At 58.2% G+C, this 20,117-nt stretch overlaps 1 protein-coding gene across 1 annotated transcript; it reads left to right on the top strand.

Moving 5' to 3' along the window:
- Window positions 1-247: 247 nt before the first annotated feature.
- VEGFA (vascular endothelial growth factor A) lies at window positions 248-18,119 on the top strand (the record flags this gene model as incomplete). Its single annotated transcript, XM_082663485.1, has 9 exons — window positions 248-256; window positions 2,344-3,120; window positions 6,131-6,179; window positions 9,356-9,552; window positions 10,371-10,447; window positions 10,822-10,851; window positions 12,709-12,780; window positions 13,903-14,034; window positions 16,179-18,119. The coding sequence occupies 9 exons, from the start codon at window positions 248-250 to the stop codon at window positions 16,198-16,200; spliced, it is 1,365 nt and encodes a 454-aa protein (XP_082519611.1). The 3' UTR covers window positions 16,201-18,119.
- Between the last annotated feature and the right edge of the window lie 1,998 nt (window positions 18,120-20,117).

The following is a 20,117-nucleotide window of genomic DNA, read 5'->3' as shown; positions in this document are numbered from 1 at the left end:
GGGTAGGGATAAGGCAGGGGATCCCTGCCAAGGTGCCCACATCTTGTGTTCTGGGGGTGCTAGACGAGGACCAGGTTGGGCAAGGAGGAAGTCTAGTGGCTTCGCTTCCATGTCCCACGTGGCATCTTGGAGGGTGGAGCCTTGGTGAGGAGGCCTGCCTGGGAGGTGGAGACTAACTGTAAAAAGACCTTGTCCCTGCTGCTGGGGAGCCTGCCAGGTGGTGGAGACGGGACTGGAGGCATGAACGATGGAGAGGGTGCGATAGGGTGGCGGCTGAGCCAGCCCCTCTGCTCGCTAGGGCCTCAGGACACCACTCCTGTGGAACCGGGGTACTAAAGGGATAACCTGTCACCCCCACCAAACCACAGCGCCATGAGCTGAGGAGTTGCTGTGTTCTGTTCTCAGCCTAGCTCCCGTTCTCAGCCCAGGCCTTCACAGAGGCTGCATCAGCCCCAGGCCAGGCCCTGGCCAGATCTGGATGAATAATAAGACCGGTTAGTCCCTCTCTTCCCACAGGTATCACCCCCACTCCTTGTTCCCTGGGGGAGCCTGGGAGCTGCTGGGTTAAAGCCCAACCAGGAATTTTTCCAGGCTGCTTCCTGTATGCAAGGGTGAGTTGGGGGGCCTTGGGGAGCACTTAGGGAAGACATGAGGAGTTGGGGGAGAGGGAGGCTTTGAAGGAACGGGGGTGACTGAGGTAAAGGGAGAAGAGACTGCCAGCTGCGAGAAGTGGGCAAGGGATCCCGGAGGTCTGGGGGCTGCTGAGGAGGACTCCCCAATTCTGTTCGGAAGATGAGCTGTGAGCCTGGACTCTGGGGCTGATAGAGGCCTTGGCCTCCGGCCTGGTGGGAGCTCTGGGCAGCTGGCCTACAGACGTTCCTTAGTGCTGGTGAGTAGGTTTGAATCATCACTGAGGCCCTGGCCTCCATCCGCCCCCACCAGCCCCCTGGCCTCAGTTCCCTGGCAGCATCTCGGGGGGGGGGGCGGGAAGCAGGAACAAGGGCCTCTGTCTGCCCAGCTGCCTCTCCCTTTGGGCTCTGCCAGACTCCACAGTGCATACGTGGGCTCCAACAGGTCCTCTTCCCTCTGGGCCACTGACTAACCCCAGAACCACACGGCTTCCTGTTCTCAGCCCCACGAACACGGTGCCAAATACTTTTCCCCAGGGGAGACTCCCTGAACACTTCCCAAAGGACCCCAGTCACCCCAGCCTGTGGGCTGCAGCAGGCCAGATGAGGGCTCCAGAAGGGCACAGTGTCCAGATGGATACATCATGCCCTCTGTGCCTAGCACTGGGCTCTGTGCACATGGGGCCATTTGAGTCCCAAACATGCCACTGTTTGAGAGGTCACAAATGGGGATACCAGGGGTAATCTCCCTCAACCCTCTTCCTGAGGCCTCTTGAACCGGAGCTGGGGTGTGCAGACGGTAGTCACTAGGGGGCGCTCAGCCACCACAGGGAAGCTGGGTGAACTTGGGAGAGGGAGAGCAGCATCTGCGTGAGAGTGAGGACGCGTGTGAGTGTGTTGGGGGGGTAGCTGAGAGTGTTGGAGCGGGGGAGAAGGCCAGGGGTCACCCCAGGATTCCAGTAGATCTGTGTGTCCCTCTTTCCACCAGTCCCCTTCCGACTCCCCCAAACCCCTGCCCACTCCAATATTCCCAGCATAGAGGGAATAGCTCTCGAGTCCTGTCCGCACATAACCTCACTTTCCTGTACCCTCCCCCCAAATACCGCGCGGGCGTGTGTGTCTCCGGGCAAAGGGGGTCGCATAGGTAATTTTCAGGCTGTGAACCTCGGTGGGGGGTCGAGGTTTCGCTTCGCTGGTGTGGGTGGGGGTCCAGGCTTCGCTTGGGGTCCCCAGGCGAAGGCAGCGCCAGGGGCCGAAGACGCGCGGAGGGGACGGACTCAAGGAGCCGAGGCAGGGCCTGTTCCCGCCCCTGGGCGTGTCGGGGCGGGGCCAGGCCTTCTTTTTAGTCTGCTCATAGCGGTGAGGAGCGCAGAGGCTTGGGGCAGCCGGGCTGCAAGGAGGCCGCGGCGCGGGGGGCGAGTGGAGCCGGCGGCAGCGGCGCTCGGTCGGGAGACGCATCGGCGAGGCGGACGAACCAGCGGGGTCACCAGCCAGGAGTCTCCGCACTGGAATTTGATATTCATTTATCCAGGGTTTACCCTCCTCCTTTTATTCTGAAACATTTTTTTTGGAAAAAACCGTATTCTTTCCCCCTTTTAATTTATTTTTGCTTCCCATTCCCCGCTAAATCGGGCCGACCGTTTGGGGAGATTACTCCTTTACTCCCCCAAATCACTTCGGATTTTGGAAACCAGCAGAGAAGCAAGAGGTATAGCAAGAGCTCCAAAGAGAAGTGGAGGAAGATAGAGAGACCGGGTCAGAGAGCGCGCGCTGCCGAGCGAGAAACGAGAGGGACAGGGGCAAAGTGAGTGACCTGATTTTGGGGGTGACCGCCAGAGCGCGGCGCGAGCCCTCCCCCTCAGGATCCCACGTCGGACCAGCCGCGCTGACGGACAGACAGACAGACACCGCCCCCTGCCCCAGCGCCCACCTCCTCCCCGGCCGGCGGCCGACGGTGGACGCGGCGGCTAGCCGCGGGCAGGAGCCGGAGCCCGCGCCCGGAGGCGGGGTGGAGGGGGTCGGGGCTCGCGGCGTTGCACTGAAACTTTTCGTCCAACTTCTGGGCTGTTCTCGCTCCGGAGGAGCCGTGGTCCGCGCCGGGGCAGCCGAGCCGAGCGGAACCGGGAGAAGTGCTAGCTCGGGCCGGGAGGAGCCGCAGTCCGAGGAGGGGGAGGAGGAAGAAGAGAAGGAAGAGGAGAGGGGGCCGCGGTGGCGACTCGGCTCTCGGAAGCCGGGCTCATGGACGGGTGACGCGGCTGTGTGCACAGACAGTGCTCCAGCCGCGCGCGCGCCTCAGGCCCTGGCCCGGGCCTCGGCTCCGGGAGGAAGAGGCGCCCGCCTGGGCGCCGAGGAGAGCGGGCCGCCCCGCAGCCCGAGCCGGAGAGGGAGCGCGAGCCGCGCCGGCCCCGGCCGGGCCTCCGAAACCATGAACTTTCTGCTCTCTTGGGTGCATTGGAGCCTTGCCTTGCTGCTCTACCTCCACCATGCCAAGGTAAGCCGCCGTGCCCGCCTGGCGCCGCGGGCCGCTGCGAGCGCCTCTCCCGGCTGGGGACGTGCATGCGAGTGCGCGCGTGGGGGCTCAGTGCCCCACGCGGGTCCTTGGGCACCAGGCGCGCGGCTTCGCCTCTATCTTCATACGTGTAGGGGGAGGGGGCGCGCGCTAGGTGGGAGGACACCGGGACAGAGTCTCACCGCCCACGCGGGTCCTGCCCACCCACCAGAGTTACCGCACGTAGGATCTGGGCCGACCAGCGGAGGGCGGGAGCCGGAGGAGGCAGCTGAGGGGGCTGGGCTTGCGCTGCCGCTGGCGGCTGAAGTTTGCTCCCGGCCGCTGGTCCCCGACGAACTGGAAGTCCGGGCAGCGGGGGCGGGAGCCGGAGCCCAGCGGGCGGGGGTGGGGGTGCTCGGACCTTGGACCGGGGGAGGGCAGAGAGCGTGGAGACGGCAGGGTGCAGGCGAGAGAGGGGCTTGCTGTCACTGCCGCTCGATCTCTGCGGCCCTCGCCTCGAGTTGGGGAAAAGTTTTGGGGTGGATTGCTGCTGGGACCCCCCCTCTCCGCCGGGCCACCTGCGCCGCAACACCCCCGCCCGTCCCAGCTCGCGTCCCGCTCGGTGCCCGCCCTCCCCCGCCCGGCCGGGCGCGCGCGGCGCGGAGCCGATTACATCAGCCCGGGCCTGGCCGGCCGCGTGTTCCCGGAGCCGCGGCGGCCCGAGCGGGGAACCCGGGGTGGCGAGCGGCGCCCCTCCCCCCGCCTGCCCTCCGCGGGAAGGTGACCTCTCGAGGTAGTCCCTTGCAGAGGACCCGGAGAACCACCCCTATTCCTTCCCGCTGTCCCCAGCCCTTAACTCCCTCCTAGGAGGAATTTCCTAACGTCCCTTCCCCATTTCCTCTCTGCTCGAAGAGAAGCCCCTGCCACCTCTTTATTTTTTATTCCCCTCTGCTGAGAAGACCCATCTACCCTCTCTCCGGCCCCAGAGTCCGGGAAAGAATGATCGCTGTCAGGAGTCGGGCTGCCTGGGCCCAGCCGGGTGCTTTGTCGAGACTCAACCTAAAGTCCCGACTTCGTGACAGTCTGCTTCCCTCCCCTCCCCCACACTTCCGAGTGAGCTGTGCTTTAGCTTCTATGGGGGTGGCCTAAGGGAGGGTTTAAAGAGGGTCCTCAGACCACTTTACACTTTTTGGAAAAATGGTTTGAAATTTGCTGTGACATGGGCCGTGTGGGACTAGCCCTCCCCGAACCTTTGGAGGGAGCTCCTGCCAGCCGTGCAAACACACTTTGTTCTGGTGAAATGGGCGTTGGAGCAGGAGCAGGTGGTTTTTTCGGAACTCCAAACTTGCCCACCCACCTTGCCTCCCAAAACCACCTAAGGGATCCTTTTCCGCTCTTCCTTTAGCTACAGAATCCCCTTAGAGAGTGGCAGAAGGAAGAAAATGGGCTGGGGTCCCTGCTGCCACCCGGAGTTCCTCAGACCCTGGCACAAAGGCCTTGGCTCCAGGCCTCCAAGGGGGGGGGAGGGGGAGGAGAAGCCGCCTGGCCACAGTGTGACCTTCAGAGGCCCCCAGAGAAGGGCACCTGGCCCCTCCCCGCCCAGAACTGCCCCTCCCAGTGCCCCCTGGACTTGGAGGGGGTATGAAGTTTCTGATCCCTTTGCTCTTTGGGGCCCAGGAGGAGTGGAGGGCATAGGCAGAATGTTGGCAGAGGGAAGCCAGGGGGTGCCATGGAGATGGGTGAGGGGCTGAGGCAGAGACTCCAGGGGGGTCCCTGAGGGAACTGTAAGGGGAGGCTCCAGCTGGGATCCTGGAAACTTGGCCCTGGAGGCAAGGCTGGGGATCTGGGGTGTATTGGGGGGGGGTGTGGGAAAGAGAGAGACAGACAGACAGGCAGAGTCTCTGCGGAGTCTGCAGTTCTGTGGGCTAGAGCGCAGCTCTGCTGCTCGGGATCTGCCCCAAAAGAGGGGCAGGTGGGGTGGGCAGTTGGTGACAACTGGAGACCCTCTGGAAGGGCTGGGAGAAGCCTCTGCCTGCGGGGTGCTGTCAGGTCCACATGGTTGGGCTAGTTGACCTTCACAGCTTCTGGGGAGGGGAGGAATGATCTGGTGGGGGTGGGGAGGGATGAGAGGCCTCAGGCCTAGGTAGTGCAGGGGGCCCCCTAGGGGTTGGGCAGTGCTAAGGCATAAAAGGCTTCCCTGGTTGCCTTTGAGGAAGGTGTCCAGCAGGTGAGAGGGACTTGGGAACCCCCTCAATCCGGGAGGGAGAAGAAACCAGGGAACAAGGTGGGAGCCCGAGGCTCGGGGCTTTGGAGATAAATTCAGGCTCTAGGGAGATGGGTGCGCAGGGAAAAATGGGGCCCTCCCCTCCCCCAGGGTTTCCTCCCATGTTTTCCCCTCTAGGCAACCTGTGGCTTTGCTAAGTATTCCTGAGGATAGAAGAGTTTGGATGGGGGAGGGTGCTCGGTGCCCTTCGGTCCTCTGTACCGCCCCCCCCACAGCAACAGCGCACCCTGGTATTTGTTATGTCAGCAGGAGAAGGTCACCATGTTGTTTTTCTCGCCCCCAGTCCTTCCTTCCTGCCCCAGTCCAAATTTGTCCTCCTGTTTGACCTTAATACTTACCGGTGGCTTTGGACCAGGGAGTCAGGGGGGCTGAGAGACTTCACTTCTTTTAGCTCAGCAAGGGGCCAGTGAGGGCTGGGAAAGGGAAATGTGGGGGAGGGGCGGGGACCTGGGCAGCACAGCATTCTGGTGTTTTCCTCCTGTGTTTTGAGCCCCCCCACCAATATCTGGTCAGTCTTTATCTTCCTTGGCTTCAGAACGGGAGCAGTCCAGGGGTGGTGCTTTGTGCTGTGGAGAGCCCCCGGAGGTGCCCTGCACCATTGAGAAGCCCCGGGGAAGCCAGAGGCTGCGGGTTGGGAGGGACTTAAGGAGGGAGCAGGGGCGGGGTGGCTGGGTCTGTGCATCCCTGCTTCTGCCCATGCCCATTCTTCGTTCTTTGTTTTGTCTTCAGTGGTCCCAGGCTGCACCCATGGCAGAAGGAGAGCAGAAACCTCACGAAGGTAAGTCCCCCCCCACGCCCACCCCTGCACATGGATGGGGGGGGTCCCTTGATCCCCCAGGGGATGGGTGGGAAGGCCTAGTTCCTTCTCAGGTCTGTTGGGGTTTGGGTGGGGAAGGGGCACAGGAATCTGGGGATCTAGAAAGGAAAAGGTGAGCTCCGGGAGATTAACCCTTCCATTCTGGAGCACTCTGTCTGTACTACTCAGACCACGGCTAGAAATAGGACTTGTGGTCTTTTTTTTCTGCTCTTTCCAGTAAAATTTTATTTGGAGAGGGAGTTGCGAGCACAGACCAGGAAGACGAATAGTGTTCAAGGATCCCAGGTGTCAGGGGAGGTGTCCCTTGTCGCCCCTGCTCCCAGGGGAGGATGGATACTCCATGTCACTTCCAACCCAGCCAGATTCCACCTGTGGGGTCTGTGTGGCAGAGGCTGTGACCCCTGCTGTCTAGATTGCTGGCTGTGTATGAGCTGGAGGTGCAGAGGGCCCAGGCTCATGGAACTCCCTCCCCCCACTTGGCATTCCTTTGGGGGTGGAGAGAGAAAGCCCTACAGCCTCCCGCTGCCCTCCTGGGGAGTAGGTTTGGGTGCTTGTGAACTTCCCTCTTGGTCCAGCAGAGGGCTGGCTGTAGCTCCCAGGAGCCCCGCCCCTCTGCCCAGCCTGAGTCTGCCTGCCTTTTGTTTGCCGCGGTTTGGAGTACAGATCCTCCCATTTCTCTAGGGATGCCCTGGCTCTCCCCACTACTGAATGTGGCCTCTGCTCCAGCCCGATGTGCCACTCCCCCAGCTCCCCACCTCTGAGAAGGGACGACCCTGGGGTCTTCCTCCAGGCGAGTTTCCCTGACCCAAATCCAGTGGCCCGGATGGTGGCCAGGGGCAGTGTTTCTACTCCCCAGGCTGGTGGTGACGCCTGGCCAGTTCTGCCTCCTTCCTCACTCAGGAGCCCTTTCCTTGACCCAGGGCCTGGCTTCCCCACCTGTGCCACTGACAGGCCTCCGCTCCCAGGGTGCACCCACCCTGCCTCAGCCTCCACTGGTCTCTCTCTGAGGTCTGGGAGAGGCAAGACAAATGGTCTTTGTTTGCTGGGGTAAAGGTTGTCTTAGAGAAATAAGGAAAACCACGAAGCCTGAAGTTGGAGTGTATGTGCGCCCACGCCTGAGCAAAAGCAGGACAGCTTTCCTTGGAGGTGTTGGCTGGGGTGCGAAGGGTGCGGTGAAGTCACCCCCCTCTACCTCCTGTGGGCCCTGAGGATGCCAGGGAGCTTTTCCAAGGAATTCCCACCCTGGATCTTTTTACCATCAGCTACCAACTGCCATGACCCAGGCCAGACTGTTCTGCCGTCCTGTCCTTGTGGCCCTGAAGGCTTGGCCACCTCTAGCCCCAGCCAGGACGCAGTGTCAGGGCAAGAATTCTTGATTAGTCATCTTCTTCAATATAGACCTGGCTTACAAAAGGACTTCTTCAGATCCCTGGTCTTGTTTATACTCTTTTTGGTGATGCTTGGTCCTAACCCTTGTAGCGGTGGGGAATTCTGTGCCCATTGTCTGGGTGGGGAAGCAGAGACCTCAGGCAAGGCCAAGGACTGGCTTGGGAGCCCCCAGTGTTTTCCTTCCTGTTTTCACACGTACAGCCTCCCCACTTCCCCTCAGCTCCTCACATTCTCCCTAATCCACTATATATACCCCCCTCCCCAGCACCCAGGCTCATCTTCCTTCACCCTTCTGGAGGGAGGAGTGAGGAGAGGCTCAGCTGTGGCCTCTGGGAAGAGGCAGCTGGGGGTATGCCCTTCAGATGTCTTGGTGGGGCTCTAACCTTGTGTCTCCTGGGCTGAGAAAAGGGCGCTTGTTCTTAGGGCTGGAGATGGAAGGCAGAACCCTATACTTCAACCACTGTTTCAGTGTCTTTAGAGATCAGCCCAACCCACTTACACAGATGTGCAGAGTCTGAGGCCTAGAGAGGGAGGAACTGTCCCAAGGTCACACCAAGTCCTGGCCAGAGCCCAGGCTTCCTCGCTGGCTGGATGCTGCTGCTTCCCTTCTGTTCAGGGGAAACTCATTTCAGGGACAGGATTGCTCTGTGGTGGTGGTGGAGGGCTGATGGGGAGTGGCAGGCCAGGCCACAATTTGGAGTAGTCATTCAGAGTCCTGACTTTATTTATTCTCAGGGGCCCTACCTCTGTGGCCCAGAATTACCCCTTCATGCTCCGGTGCACCCCAGGCTCCACGGCCAGCCTGGGAAGTTGTCTTTACCCTGGTCTCCCTCCAGATCAGCTTCTAGAAATGCTCCGTGACTGCAGTGGCGGCACCGTTTTTTCCATGATGCAAGCAGTTTGCCCTCCTGGGTGGGGTTATCGGTGGCTGGCAGGGCCAGCACAGTGTTCCCGCCCATAGCCACCTGCTGTTTCCAGGCAGACCCAGCCCCTGTGCCAGTGCCCACCACCTCCTCAGCCCGAGTCTGGGGAGGGGGTCTGGCAGGTGGCAAAGTGCCCCCTGATGCTTCCCCTCTGTTTCACAGGACGTTGGCTTGGGAAGGCTTTGATGTCAGAGTTGACTTTAACTCTGTTACTTACTGGCAGTGTGGCCTTGGGGCCAGTTACTCAGCCTCTGTAAGCCTCTAGTTCCCCATTTGTAAAACGGGGGGTCCTACTAGAACCTCAGAGTACCATGGACGGGAGAATTGTTTGGGGTGGCATCTGTGGACTCCTGTACACAGTGCCCAGCACATAAGAAGTGCTCAGTAAGTGGTTGTCGGTTAACGGCAGGGCAGCCGCTGTGGGGAGTTGGAGGGAAATGGAGAGTGAGCTTGCCAAGCTGGCTGCTCCTCCTTTCACGGGAAGCTTAGAGACCCCCAACAGGTATACTCATACTCAGACTGTCCTCTGGCATCACGGTTGACCTAGGGATTGGCTTGGCTGTCCTGGCGAGGCTAGGGGATCAGATGTGCAGGCTGACTCCCTTCGAACCTGACAGTGCCATGTGATCTTTGGAATAAAAACAGGCCTTTCTCAGTGTTGGTGGTGGAAAGCTAGGAGAGGACTTCAGCCACAGCCAAGAGACTTAAGTTAGATTTTCAGAAGGACGGTAGTGGGTACCTCTTCCAGACAGGAGCGGGTGGAGAGAAGGGCCGGCCACCTCTAACGTGACCTGCTAGGCTCATGTGTCACCCCCTGCCATGCAGTGGTGAAGTTCATGGACGTCTACCAGCGCAGCTACTGCCGTCCAATTGAGACCCTGGTGGACATCTTCCAGGAGTACCCCGATGAGATCGAGTACATCTTCAAGCCGTCCTGTGTGCCCCTGATGCGGTGTGGGGGCTGCTGCAATGACGAGGGTCTGGAGTGTGTGCCCACCGAAGAGTTCAACATCACCATGCAGGTGGGCACCTGTGGGGAGCGGGGGAGGGGCCGCGTGGGTGGGTGGGGCATTAGGCTTTGCCAACAGGTGGTCCCCGGCCCTCTCCTGGGCAGCTCTTGAAGGGAGGAGCCAGGCTTGCCTTGCCCACCTCTCGCCCCTGAGTCAGTCAAGGGGAGATGCGGAGGTCTTACCCTCTTTGGAGAAAAAGATGCTCGCATTTCTGAGCCCAGGTTTCCAGCAAGCCCCGACCACCTCCTCCTCCTCCCTGACCTCTGTCCCCTGAGCTCAGGAGGGGGATGACACCTGTGACAGGAGCCCCTCCCTTCCTCTCTAGGAGGGAGAGAGCCCTCCCTCCCTGGGGGCTCTGTTTGGGAAGCTGGATGAGCCTGGTCTGTGGAGAGTTTAAAAAGCCAGTCGTTTGGTACTGCCTGGTGATGGGGCACATCTCAGCCTGGTTGGGGCTGGAGGGAACTCTGAGACCCCAGGGAGGGGTGGGTGGCTCTTGGGTAGTTACTGGGGGTAGGGTGAGGCCTGGAGGGGTAAGAGGAGGGGAGGGATGGGGAGTGGCAAGAACCCAGGACCCAAATTCCCAGCCTGGCCAACCCTGCAGCCATGTCTGCCCTCAAGAGAAGCAGGGGCTCCTCGAGGTCAGCGGGGTGGGGGGAGTTGGGGGGGGCCTGAGGCTCTTTCTGGTAGAGCCCCTGGTCCCCCCGTACTTCCGCCACCCTTCCCTGCTCTGTAGAACCCCTGGGTGCTGAGTGGCAGGAGCCATGGGGTCTCCCGCCTGGGTATGGCTGGCTGGGTCACTAACCGCTGTGATCTGCTTCCTTTTCCTCCAGATTATGCGGATCAAACCTCACCAAGGCCAGCACATAGGAGAGATGAGCTTCCTACAGCACAACAAATGTGAATGCAGGTAAGGATGGAGTCACGGAGTCATTTGTTCAGTGAATGGCTGGTGAACGAATTCAGGGGGCCCACTCTAGGCCAGGGTTAAGTACGTTCCACTTGTTGGCCCGTTTCCACCTTCCAGCTGTGTAACTGTGGGCATTTCGATATTACTTCAATGTGCCTCGGTTTCCACATCTGTAAAATGGGCACAGTAATAGTATGTACTGCTTAGCATTGTTATAAGGATTAAATGAGTCCTTATATGTCAAGAGTTTAAAACTGTAGTGATGTATCATAAATACTATGTTAAGTTTTTATTATTATTATTATTATTCTCGTTACCATCACCATCTGAACTCCTCTCTGTTTTGTTCTTTTCTCTTTCTCTACCCACTGCAGACCAAAGAAAGATAGAGCAAGGCAAGAAAAGTAAGTGGCCGTGACTTTCCCTCTTCTCCCTCTACTTGGTGGTTGTCTTGGTTTGGGGCTCTTGGCTTCCTCTCTCAGGGGGGTCTGATGGCTTCACTGGGTCTGAGAGTTGGTTTCATGGGGACTTGTGGTGGCAGCAGTGGGATGGAGCAAACTCCAGGATTATGGCTCTAGAACAACTGACAAAACCCAGCCTGGTGCCTGGAACTTCCTTTGGAAGAGACGATGCATCTCCGGGCCATTCCCGGCCAGGACTTGCGGTCTTGGCGTGTCGGGGGCTGTCGTGGAAGCTGGCTCCCGGGCCTGCTCTAGCCTCCTGTCACCCATGGCAGGGAGAGGGAGTGGGTGGCAGAGAGGCCAGCTTTTGTGTGTTAGAGGAAATGGCCTCGTTGGTGGCTGCAGTGGTGGTGCAGTTGGATTTGGGGCCAGCTGGGGTGTTTTCTTGGTGCGTGCCCTCCTGCGGGAGTGAGGCAGGCCAGAGTCGCTCAGCCGCCTTGGCCGGGGAGAAAGAGGTGAATGTTGGCCATTTCCTGAGGCTTTCAGTTGCTCAGTGTGGAGGGTCAGGTCAGGATGGAGCAGGGGGTGAGGTCTGGCAGCGGTGATCCTTCAAGACAGGGCGAGCGGCTGGCACGGGAGAGAGCCTGCAGGGGAAGAGACTGAGAGAGAGCACCTCTGCCCTTCCCCCACCCATCGTCCTGTCTGCCCCCAACGCTCTGGTGACATTGAAGCCCCCTAGGCCTCAACCCCTTGCCTCTTCCCTAAGTCCCCAACTTCAGGATTGCTAAGCAGTGATTGGGGACAGGAGGCTCAGAGAGAGAGAGAGTGTGTCTGTGCGCGTGTGAATGCAGACCTTCCTTCCTCCAGAGCTTTCTCCCGAGAGGGAACAGACTTGCCCCTCTCCTGCATCCCCTCCCCTTCATTTGTCCCACGTGGCAGCCATCCTGAGGGGCATTCTCTGGGGCCGGGCGGGTGTGGAGAGGGCTGGCTCCCTGGAGGGGGACAGGCTTCAGCTTGCCGCCCTTGCCTGTTCCCCAAACGCCTGCCTTGCCCACAGGGAGAGTGGGCTTTCGCCTGGTCTCCGAAGAGAGTCTGGTGAGATGGTGTAGCAGGCTTTGACAGGCTGGGGAGAGGACGCTTCGCCAAATGCCGCCCAGGCCCCCCTCCCCACGCCTCCCTAACTCCCACCCCACCCTGCCGCCTGCCTGGGGCCCCGCCTCTCAGCCCAGGTTATGGCCGGGCTGGCTGGCGCCTTTCGTGTGCCACCCTTGGTTTTGCGCCAGCTCCCAAGATAGCTGCTCCCCTACACTGAGATTCACAGAGGCAGGGCCCCTGGAGGGACCCCTCGCTCTGGTACTTGGAAATGAAGGCAGAAGGTGCCTGGAGTACAGCCTGCACCCCCTTCCCTCGCCCCCCATCGAGTCAAGTCTCTGACCTTCTCCCCAAACTCTGGCCTACCTCTTATGGCCCCTGACCTTCAGGGTCAGACTTGTTCAGGGATGCTGGGCAGAGAGCCTGCCCCCTAGGCTTTGCCCCCTGCCTGGAACCAGGAGACACCATGAGCGTGGAGGCCTGTGGGTCCAGTGCCCTCCACCCAGCCTCTGCTCCCCCCGCCACACACACAGCCTTGCTAGGAGCTGGGTTTGCTGCCCCCCCCACCCCCCGCTCCGCCCAAGGGTAAAGTGAGAAGAAGGCGCCATTGAGTGCCTGCCGCCCCGGCCCATCCCGTGTGCGTGCACGTGTGCAAGCTCTCCCTCGTGCCTCGGAGCGTGTCCTGTGTCCTGCCCTCCTCACTGCTTCCTTTCCTCTCCCCTACCCCCTTGCTTTCTCTCTGTCTGTCTCTGTTTTTTTATTTTCCAGAAAATCAGTTCGAGGAAAGGGAAAGGGGCAAAAAAGAAAGCGCAAGAAATCCCGGTATAAATCCTGGAGCGCGTACGTGGTGCCACCGCTGTCTCGTTTCCTGGAGCCTCCCAGCCCCCAATCAAACTCCCGCCTGCAGGACCCTGGAACCCTGCCTCCCTCCTGCTCCCCTTCCCTGGCTCCTATCCTCCTTCTCCCCTAGTGACTCTCTCTCACTCTCACTCCACTAATTGGCACCGATGGGTAGATGTGGTGGTGGCATTGCTGGTCCAGGGCTGGGGGTGGGCGGGTGGGCAGAGTGGGCCTGGAGGATTCAGGGAGGGGCCTCTGGCTTGGCTGGGCACCCACCGCCTTTCCCTCACCCACTGGGCACTGGTGGCGGGCCCATGTTGGCACGGGTGCCGGGCGCTGATGCCTGCTCACCCAACTGGTTTCCACTGCTCTAGGCTTCCGCACTTCTCTGGAAGCTGGGGGGTGGGGGTGGGGAGGGCAGACGTGGCGTGAGGAAGGGGCGTGGATGAGGTGAGGCAGCTCGTTGTTGGCTGAAGGAGGATGTGGCGTCAAACACCACTGCGGCCCCTCCTTGTGGACTTGGGGCCTCTGGAGGAGAGCCCCCTATTCCAGCCCAACCCATGGCACCCACAGAAGCCTTCCCGTAGGGTGGCCTCTTCCTCTGGGTTTGAGGCTGTGGGCGACCCTTTGGCCACAGCGGCCTGGCCTGTGGACCCTGCCTCTGGGCCTAGCCTGCCGTCACTCCCTGCTTCAGCCCCCACTTTGGTGGAGGGGCCTGGGCATGAGCCTTCACACAGGGAGGAGGTGGCCCCGATTGCCATCCCCAGCAGGTGGAGAGTGAAGGTGTGCTTTTCCGGGGGTGGTAGCCGTTGGGGCCCTGTGGCCCGAGACTTGCACTTGTGCCCGTGGGACAGCGCTGCCCCTTACAGCACCCCGTCCTTGCATTCTGCCCGTGTACGTCCGCCTCTTCCTGCGGGCAGGCTTCCTAGCCAGTGCTGCCTCTTTCCGCCGCTCTCTCTTGTCTTCCGCTGTGGCGTCGGACCCTTCCAGGGCGTGGAAGGGTGTGGGGCCCGTGAGCTGGGTGGGGTGCAGCTGCTGACGTGGTCGGGGGTGTTGCATGGATTTTTTTCTCTCTCTCTGCTGACGCTCTAGCTTAGATGTCTTTCCTTTTGCCTTTTGCAGTCCCTGTGGGCCTTGCTCAGAGCGGAGAAAGCATTTGTTTGTACAAGATCCGCAGACGTGTAAATGTTCCTGCAAAAACACAGACTCGCGTTGCAAGGCGAGGCAGCTTGAGTTAAACGAACGTACTTGCAGGTTGGTTCCCAGAGGGCGAGCAAGTCAGAGAGGGGCTTTGCACAGAGATGGGGAGAGAGAGAGAGAGAGAGAGAGAGAGCGCGAGCGAGCGAGCGAGAGCGAGCGAACGCGCACCTGAAAGGGGCCAGCTGCTTGCTCAGCTTCTAGCTGCTTGCCTGGTGACTGCCGCCTTCTCTGCTCGCGGGGCCCCTGCGCTGGGCAGCGGGTGCTGGCCGGCCCGCCAGGGCCAGTTCAGAGCTTGCCCTGGTTGCGTGAGTGGGCAGGCCAGTGTGGCTTCCCGTGGTGGTGTGGACGCAGGCTGAGTGTTGTGTCCTGTGGTCCTGCTCGTAGTGGCTGTTGGTTCTGACGTCGTGATTCCTACCTCTGCTGCTAATAGGAAGGGCCCTTCCCGGCGTGGGGGGATGCGCCTCTACAAAGCGCAAACACTTGGGGGCCTCGCCACCGCCTCTGAGGTCTGCACCGCTGGGTTTCTCATCCCCTCAGTGTCTCTCCTTGGGGACAGGGCTTGAGTTCATCCTCAGACTGGGGTCCTGGAGGGCGTGGGCTCTGCCTGTTGGTTTAGGGCAGATAGGAGATTTAACATCAGGAGACGCTAGATAGCTTAATACTCCAGTCATCACGGCGACAACCCCGAACAGCCCACCTATTTCCAGATGCCCCTGGGATGGGTGGAGCCACACCCATTCTCCTAATGTCAGGCCGTGAGCTCCTCACACCTGGGCCTAGGTTTTATTCATCTGTGTGACCCCCCACTCCCACCCCAGGCATCTGTGCCTCTGTCCCTTGTTCACACCAGGGACCAAGGAAGTGTCAAGTGCGTGAGTGAATACATGACCGAGTTCAGGGGTGAGGGCAAGAGCACGGGGCCGTGACAGGTGGCTGGCAATCTTTTGATGCCTCGCTGGTGTTTATACTCATCTGGCCTGTGCTCAAAGGCAGGGAGCCCTCTGGGCCAGCGTAAGCTTCACCCAGGAAGGAGAGGCTTTTATGGGGATTCCCGGGCAGGGCCAGGGTGCCCCCGGCTAGTCCAGATGCCTCATTGGTTAACAGGGTCCTTGGAGTGTAGCTCTCTCCCCCGTCTCCCGTGTTCCTGTGGCTTGTGCGTGTCAGGGAGGCTGGGGACCAGGCCCTGGGGGTGTTACTGTGGGTTCTGTCTGTCTTGGCGGTACGTGAAGGCAGGAAGTGTACACTAGTGCTGGGGTGGGGGCTCTGCCTCACCCCAGGGCTGGCTGAGGGGTCTCCACATCTCCCAGGGACCTCCGAGAAGATAAGGGATTTGCCATTTTAGGGTTACCACGGTGATCATTCTGCAGTGATGGGATAGGGGGATGTCTGCAGTGACCTGGGGGCTAACTGAAGTTACCCGAACCCATCCTCTCACCTGGCTGTATGGGGGAATTTCAGTCCTCAAACAGGAGGCTTAGGATCCCCATTCCTAAGCTCTCAGAAGGGCAGGGCCTGCTCTGACCTCTCTTCAAGTGGGGAGGGTAAAAGGCAAGCAGCCCAGGTGCAGGGGCATGATGGGAAAGTTCTAGGAGTCCCCTCTGCCTCCCCGACCCTAAGTTAAATAGCATATTGGAAAGGTAAGGCAGCCTGGTACCTGGGGCCTGCAGCTGAGGCCAGGACGGTGGGCATGGTGAGGGGAGGTGTGTCTCTCACCTTCCCAGGGCCCCAAGCCCTGCTGGCTCCGCCTCTCTTGGGAGCCTCACTTCCCCAGCTTCCTGGCCTGCTTGGCCTCTGCACAGGCCCTATCCTTTGCTCTCCCAACTCACTCCCCCAAACCAGCACCATAGGGACTGCACTGAAACATCTCCTTCTGCAGGGAGGCTTTGCTGATTAACTTGGTCCAACTTTGCTCACCTATCAGCTCTTAAATGTCAACTAGGGACTGTTCTTTGGGACGTGTTCATTTGTTGCTTGTGATGAGATGTCATTCTGCCTTTGTCTTGTCTCAGCTAGATTGTAATCTCCAGAGGGCAGACTGGGAGCCCCGGACGTAGTTGCCACTCTCCCAGAGGCAGGACTGCGCTTTCTCTGTCCTCTCCCCTGCTGGCCTCGGGCTGCAGGAAGGGGAGGCTGCGGCCTCCCCACCGGGGCTCCTCCCCTGGCCCTAACCCCCAGCCTCTGTTTCCCGTTCTCTGCAGATGTGACAAGCCAAGGCGGTGAGCTGGGTGGGAGGAAGGAGCCTCCCTCAGAGTTTCAGGAACGAGACGTCTCACCAGGAAAGACTGACACAGAATGACCCATAGCCGCTGCCCCCGCACCACCACCACCATCAACAGAACAGTCCTGAATCCAGAAACCTGACATGAAGGAAGAGGAGGCTGTGCGCAGAGCACTTTGGGTCTGGAGCACAAGACTCCGGCAGAAGCATTCCCGGGCGGGTGACCCAGCACGGTCCCTCTTGGAATTGGATCGCCATTTTATTTCTCTTGCTGCTAAATCACCGAGCCCGGAAGATTAGAGAGTTTTATTTCTGGGATTCCTGTAGACACACCCACCCACATACATGCGTTTATATATATATATAAAATATATAAAAATAAATATATATATTTTATATATATATATAAAATATATATATTCTTTTTTTTTAAATTAACATTGCTAATGTTATTGGTGTCTTCACTGGATGTATTTGACTGCTGTGGACTTGAGTTGGGAGGAGAACGCCCCCACCCAGATCCTGACAGGGAAGAGGATGGAAGCAGAGACTCTGGCATCATCTTTTTATCCCTCTTAGGGAAGCCGGGGTCCCCTCACCTGCCGGGGGACGCGCAAGGCCAGGGCACGGGGGCAAATTTGGCCTGCTTTTGGAAACACCGACAAACCCAGCCCTGGCCCCGAGCCTCTATCCCGAGTCAAACGGACAGAAAGACAGGCAACAGGTGCAGGGCACGAGGATGCTCGCTCTGACCAGGAGTTTGGGGGAGCCTCGGGACACTGCTGTGCTTTGGAGAACCCCTCCACGTGCTGCACGGGCATCTTGCCCCCAGGGGCACTTGCCTGGAAGATTCAGGAGTCTGGGCAGCCTTCACCTCCTCTCACCCGCTTCCGAGATGCCCAGGAGGCCACTGACATGCCTTGGCGAAGAGAAGAGAGACGTTGGTGGAGGAAGGGCCGCCCAGTGGCAGCTCATCCTCCGAGGGAAGGGCCTCCTGCCTTGGCCCTCTCCCAGCTTCGCTTCCCGGGGCGCAGCCCAGGAGGGCCCGATGTCCTCAGACCATTGAAACCACTAGTTCTGTCCCCCCAGGAGACCTGGCTGTGTGTGTGTGAGTGGTTAACCCACCTCCGTCCCCCAACCCGACCCTTCCTGCGGCATAGAGAGACAGGGCAGGGTCCCGGTGCCCACCCTGGAGGCAGAGAAAAGAGAAGTGTTTTATATATGGTAGTTATTTAATATGCCCTTTTAATTAGAAATTAAAACAGTTAATTTAATTAAAGAGTAGGGTTTTTTTCAGTATTCTTGGTTAATATTTAATTTCAACTATTTATGAGATCCATCTCTTGCTGTCTCGCTCTCTCTTATTTGTACTGGTCTTTGTGTATAAAATTCCTGTTTCCAATCTCTCTTGCTCTGATCGGTGACAGTCACCAGCTTGTCCTGAGCAGATATTTAATTTTGCTAACACTCAGTTCTGCCCTCCCCTTTCCCTTGGCTCCCCACCACACATTCCTTTGAAATAAGGTTTCAATATACATCTACATACTATATATATATTTGGTAACTTGTGTTTGTGTATATATATATAATATATATATATATGTTTATGTATATATGATTCTGATAGACATTGCTATTCTGTTTTTTTATATGTAAAAACAAAACAAGAAAAAATAGAGAATTCTACATACTAAATCTCTCTCCTTTTTTAATTTTAATATTTGTTATCATTTATTTATTGGTGCTACTGTTTATCCGTAATAATTGTGGGGGAAAAAGATATTAACATCACATCTTTGTCTCTAGTGCAGTTTTTCGAGATATTCCGTAGTACATATTTATTTTTAAACAACAACAAAGAAATACAGATATATCTTAAAAAAAAGCATTTTGTATTAAAGAATTTAATTCTGATCTCAAAGCTCCTCCTGGTTTCTCCTTCTCCATTGAATCTTTGTTCCAGACTTCCTCCTGCCCCCTTTCCCTCCTCCCATGGGAAACATGGCATTTGCCTGAGGTCTGGGAAAGGGATTCCAAGCGTGTAGGATACGGGGTGACCCACCTCATTGTGCCGGGGGCCAGAGTCTTTCCATTCTGGCTGGGCCCGTCCTGGGGGAGCTCGTTCATCTTCTGCCATCTGTGGAAGTGGGGGAGGGAGAGACAGCTCCTTAGATAGGAGCCAAGGGCCCTGCAATGAGTAGAGCTGCCTTCAGGAGTCGTGTGATCCAGGCAATGGCCCTCGTCAGAGAAGGAACTGGCCATGTCTCTGAGCTTGTTTCCCAGAGGACAGGAGGGGGCTGGGAATGGGAAGGGGGTGCTTGTGTGGGGCGTGTACCCCCAGGGTATAAATTAGTTTTACGTAGTAGTCCTGGAGTTCCTTGAGCCTCTGGAAGGTGGGCCCACGGTTCCACTTGCCCCTGAGGGGACTCCCTGCCCTGCCTTGCTGCGTAGGCCCAGCTCTCCTGCAGGCCCGGGGAAGGTGGAAGCTGTCTGGGTCTTTGGCGTTTTTGAACAGTGCTTCCAAATCCACTTCTCTAGCCTCTTTTATTCCTTCAAACCGTATTTATTGGGCCACCAGCCATCGTGCCAGGGCAAGGGATGCCGTTATGAATAAGACACAATTCCACCCCTCAAGGATCTGGTGAGGGTGGGTGAGGAGACACAGAACTATAAATCCACAAATAGAAAAATACATAAATTACGATGGGGGCATTTGATCCAGCTTGGGAGTGGGGATGGATTGCGGGTGGTGGAGTCTGGGAGGTCTGCTCATTATGTTACCTTTAGGCTGCCCCTTAAAGAGTGTGAAGGAGAAGACAGAACATGGAGGGGCGGGTGGAAGGGTTGAAGCCGACATTCCAGGCAGAAGGGGCAGTGTGGGCAAAGGCATGGAGGGAGGACTCAGGCAGGGAGTGGGTGAGGGGATGAAGGTGGGAGAGAGAGGCAGGAATAGCCCTTGCCTGCCGCACCCATGGTGCCAAGAGCCTATGACCTGGGGATGAGCAGCACGTGAGGGGTTTTAAACAGGGAGCACCTCTGCAGGGAGGTGGTTGTAATCCTCCCGTGGGAGACACCCTGAGGAGGGTAGAGGTGACTTCGGTGGCTGAAAAGGGAGGGCACCCCCTGCCTCTCCTGGCCACACTGGGTGGGGGGGGACTAGGGAGGCGAGGTTCCTGCCCTCGTGCAGGAACCTTTGGTTCTAGTTAAGTGCTCATTTTCCAAGCGCTTTCCACCTGTGGCTCTTCCGCTGGTTAACACGATCCACAAGACCTGTGAGGTCGGGGCTCTTGTCATCCCAAGGGAATATTTGCCTGAGCCTCCAACTGGCCTTCCAGATTCTTCTCTCTCCTGCATTCTCATCAGCCAGAGTGAGCCTGTTAAAATGTGAGCTGAATCATATTACCTTTTGGCTCAAAACCCTGCAGACTCCGTTTTATTCGGCGAAAGAAGCCAAAGTCCATACGGTGGCCTTAAAAGGCCCTGCACCATCTGTGTTGCCTTGATCTCCCCAACTCAATGACCTCTGACCCCACCTTGACCACTCAGCTCCAGCCACACTGGCTTCTCTGTTCCTCGCGGGTGCGCTCCTGCCTCAGGGCCTTTGCACGTGCGGTCCTCTCTTCCTAGAGTCCTCTTCGCCCAGATGTGGCATGCGTGGCTCTCTCACCTTTAAGTTTTGTTACCATCTCAGCAAGGCTGCTTGACTATTGCATTTACAATCAACACCCTGCCCTCGGGCTCCTCTGCACTCGGGGTCCTCTTTTCACCATCCTTTTTTTCCCATAGCACATGCCACCATCTAACATACCCTAGAACAGGTCTGTCCAATAGAACTATGATGTGAATGAACCATGTATGTAGTTTAAAGTGTTCTCTGAGCCAGATGTTGAAAGGTAAAAAGAAACAGGTGACGTTTAAT

This window comes from Grampus griseus (genome assembly GCF_964374135.1).
Source record: "Grampus griseus genome assembly, chromosome: 10".
Taxonomy (NCBI): domain Eukaryota; kingdom Metazoa; phylum Chordata; class Mammalia; order Artiodactyla; family Delphinidae; genus Grampus; species Grampus griseus.
Note: the sequence above shows the minus strand (reverse complement) of the source record. Positions and strands in the feature narration are given on the sequence as shown.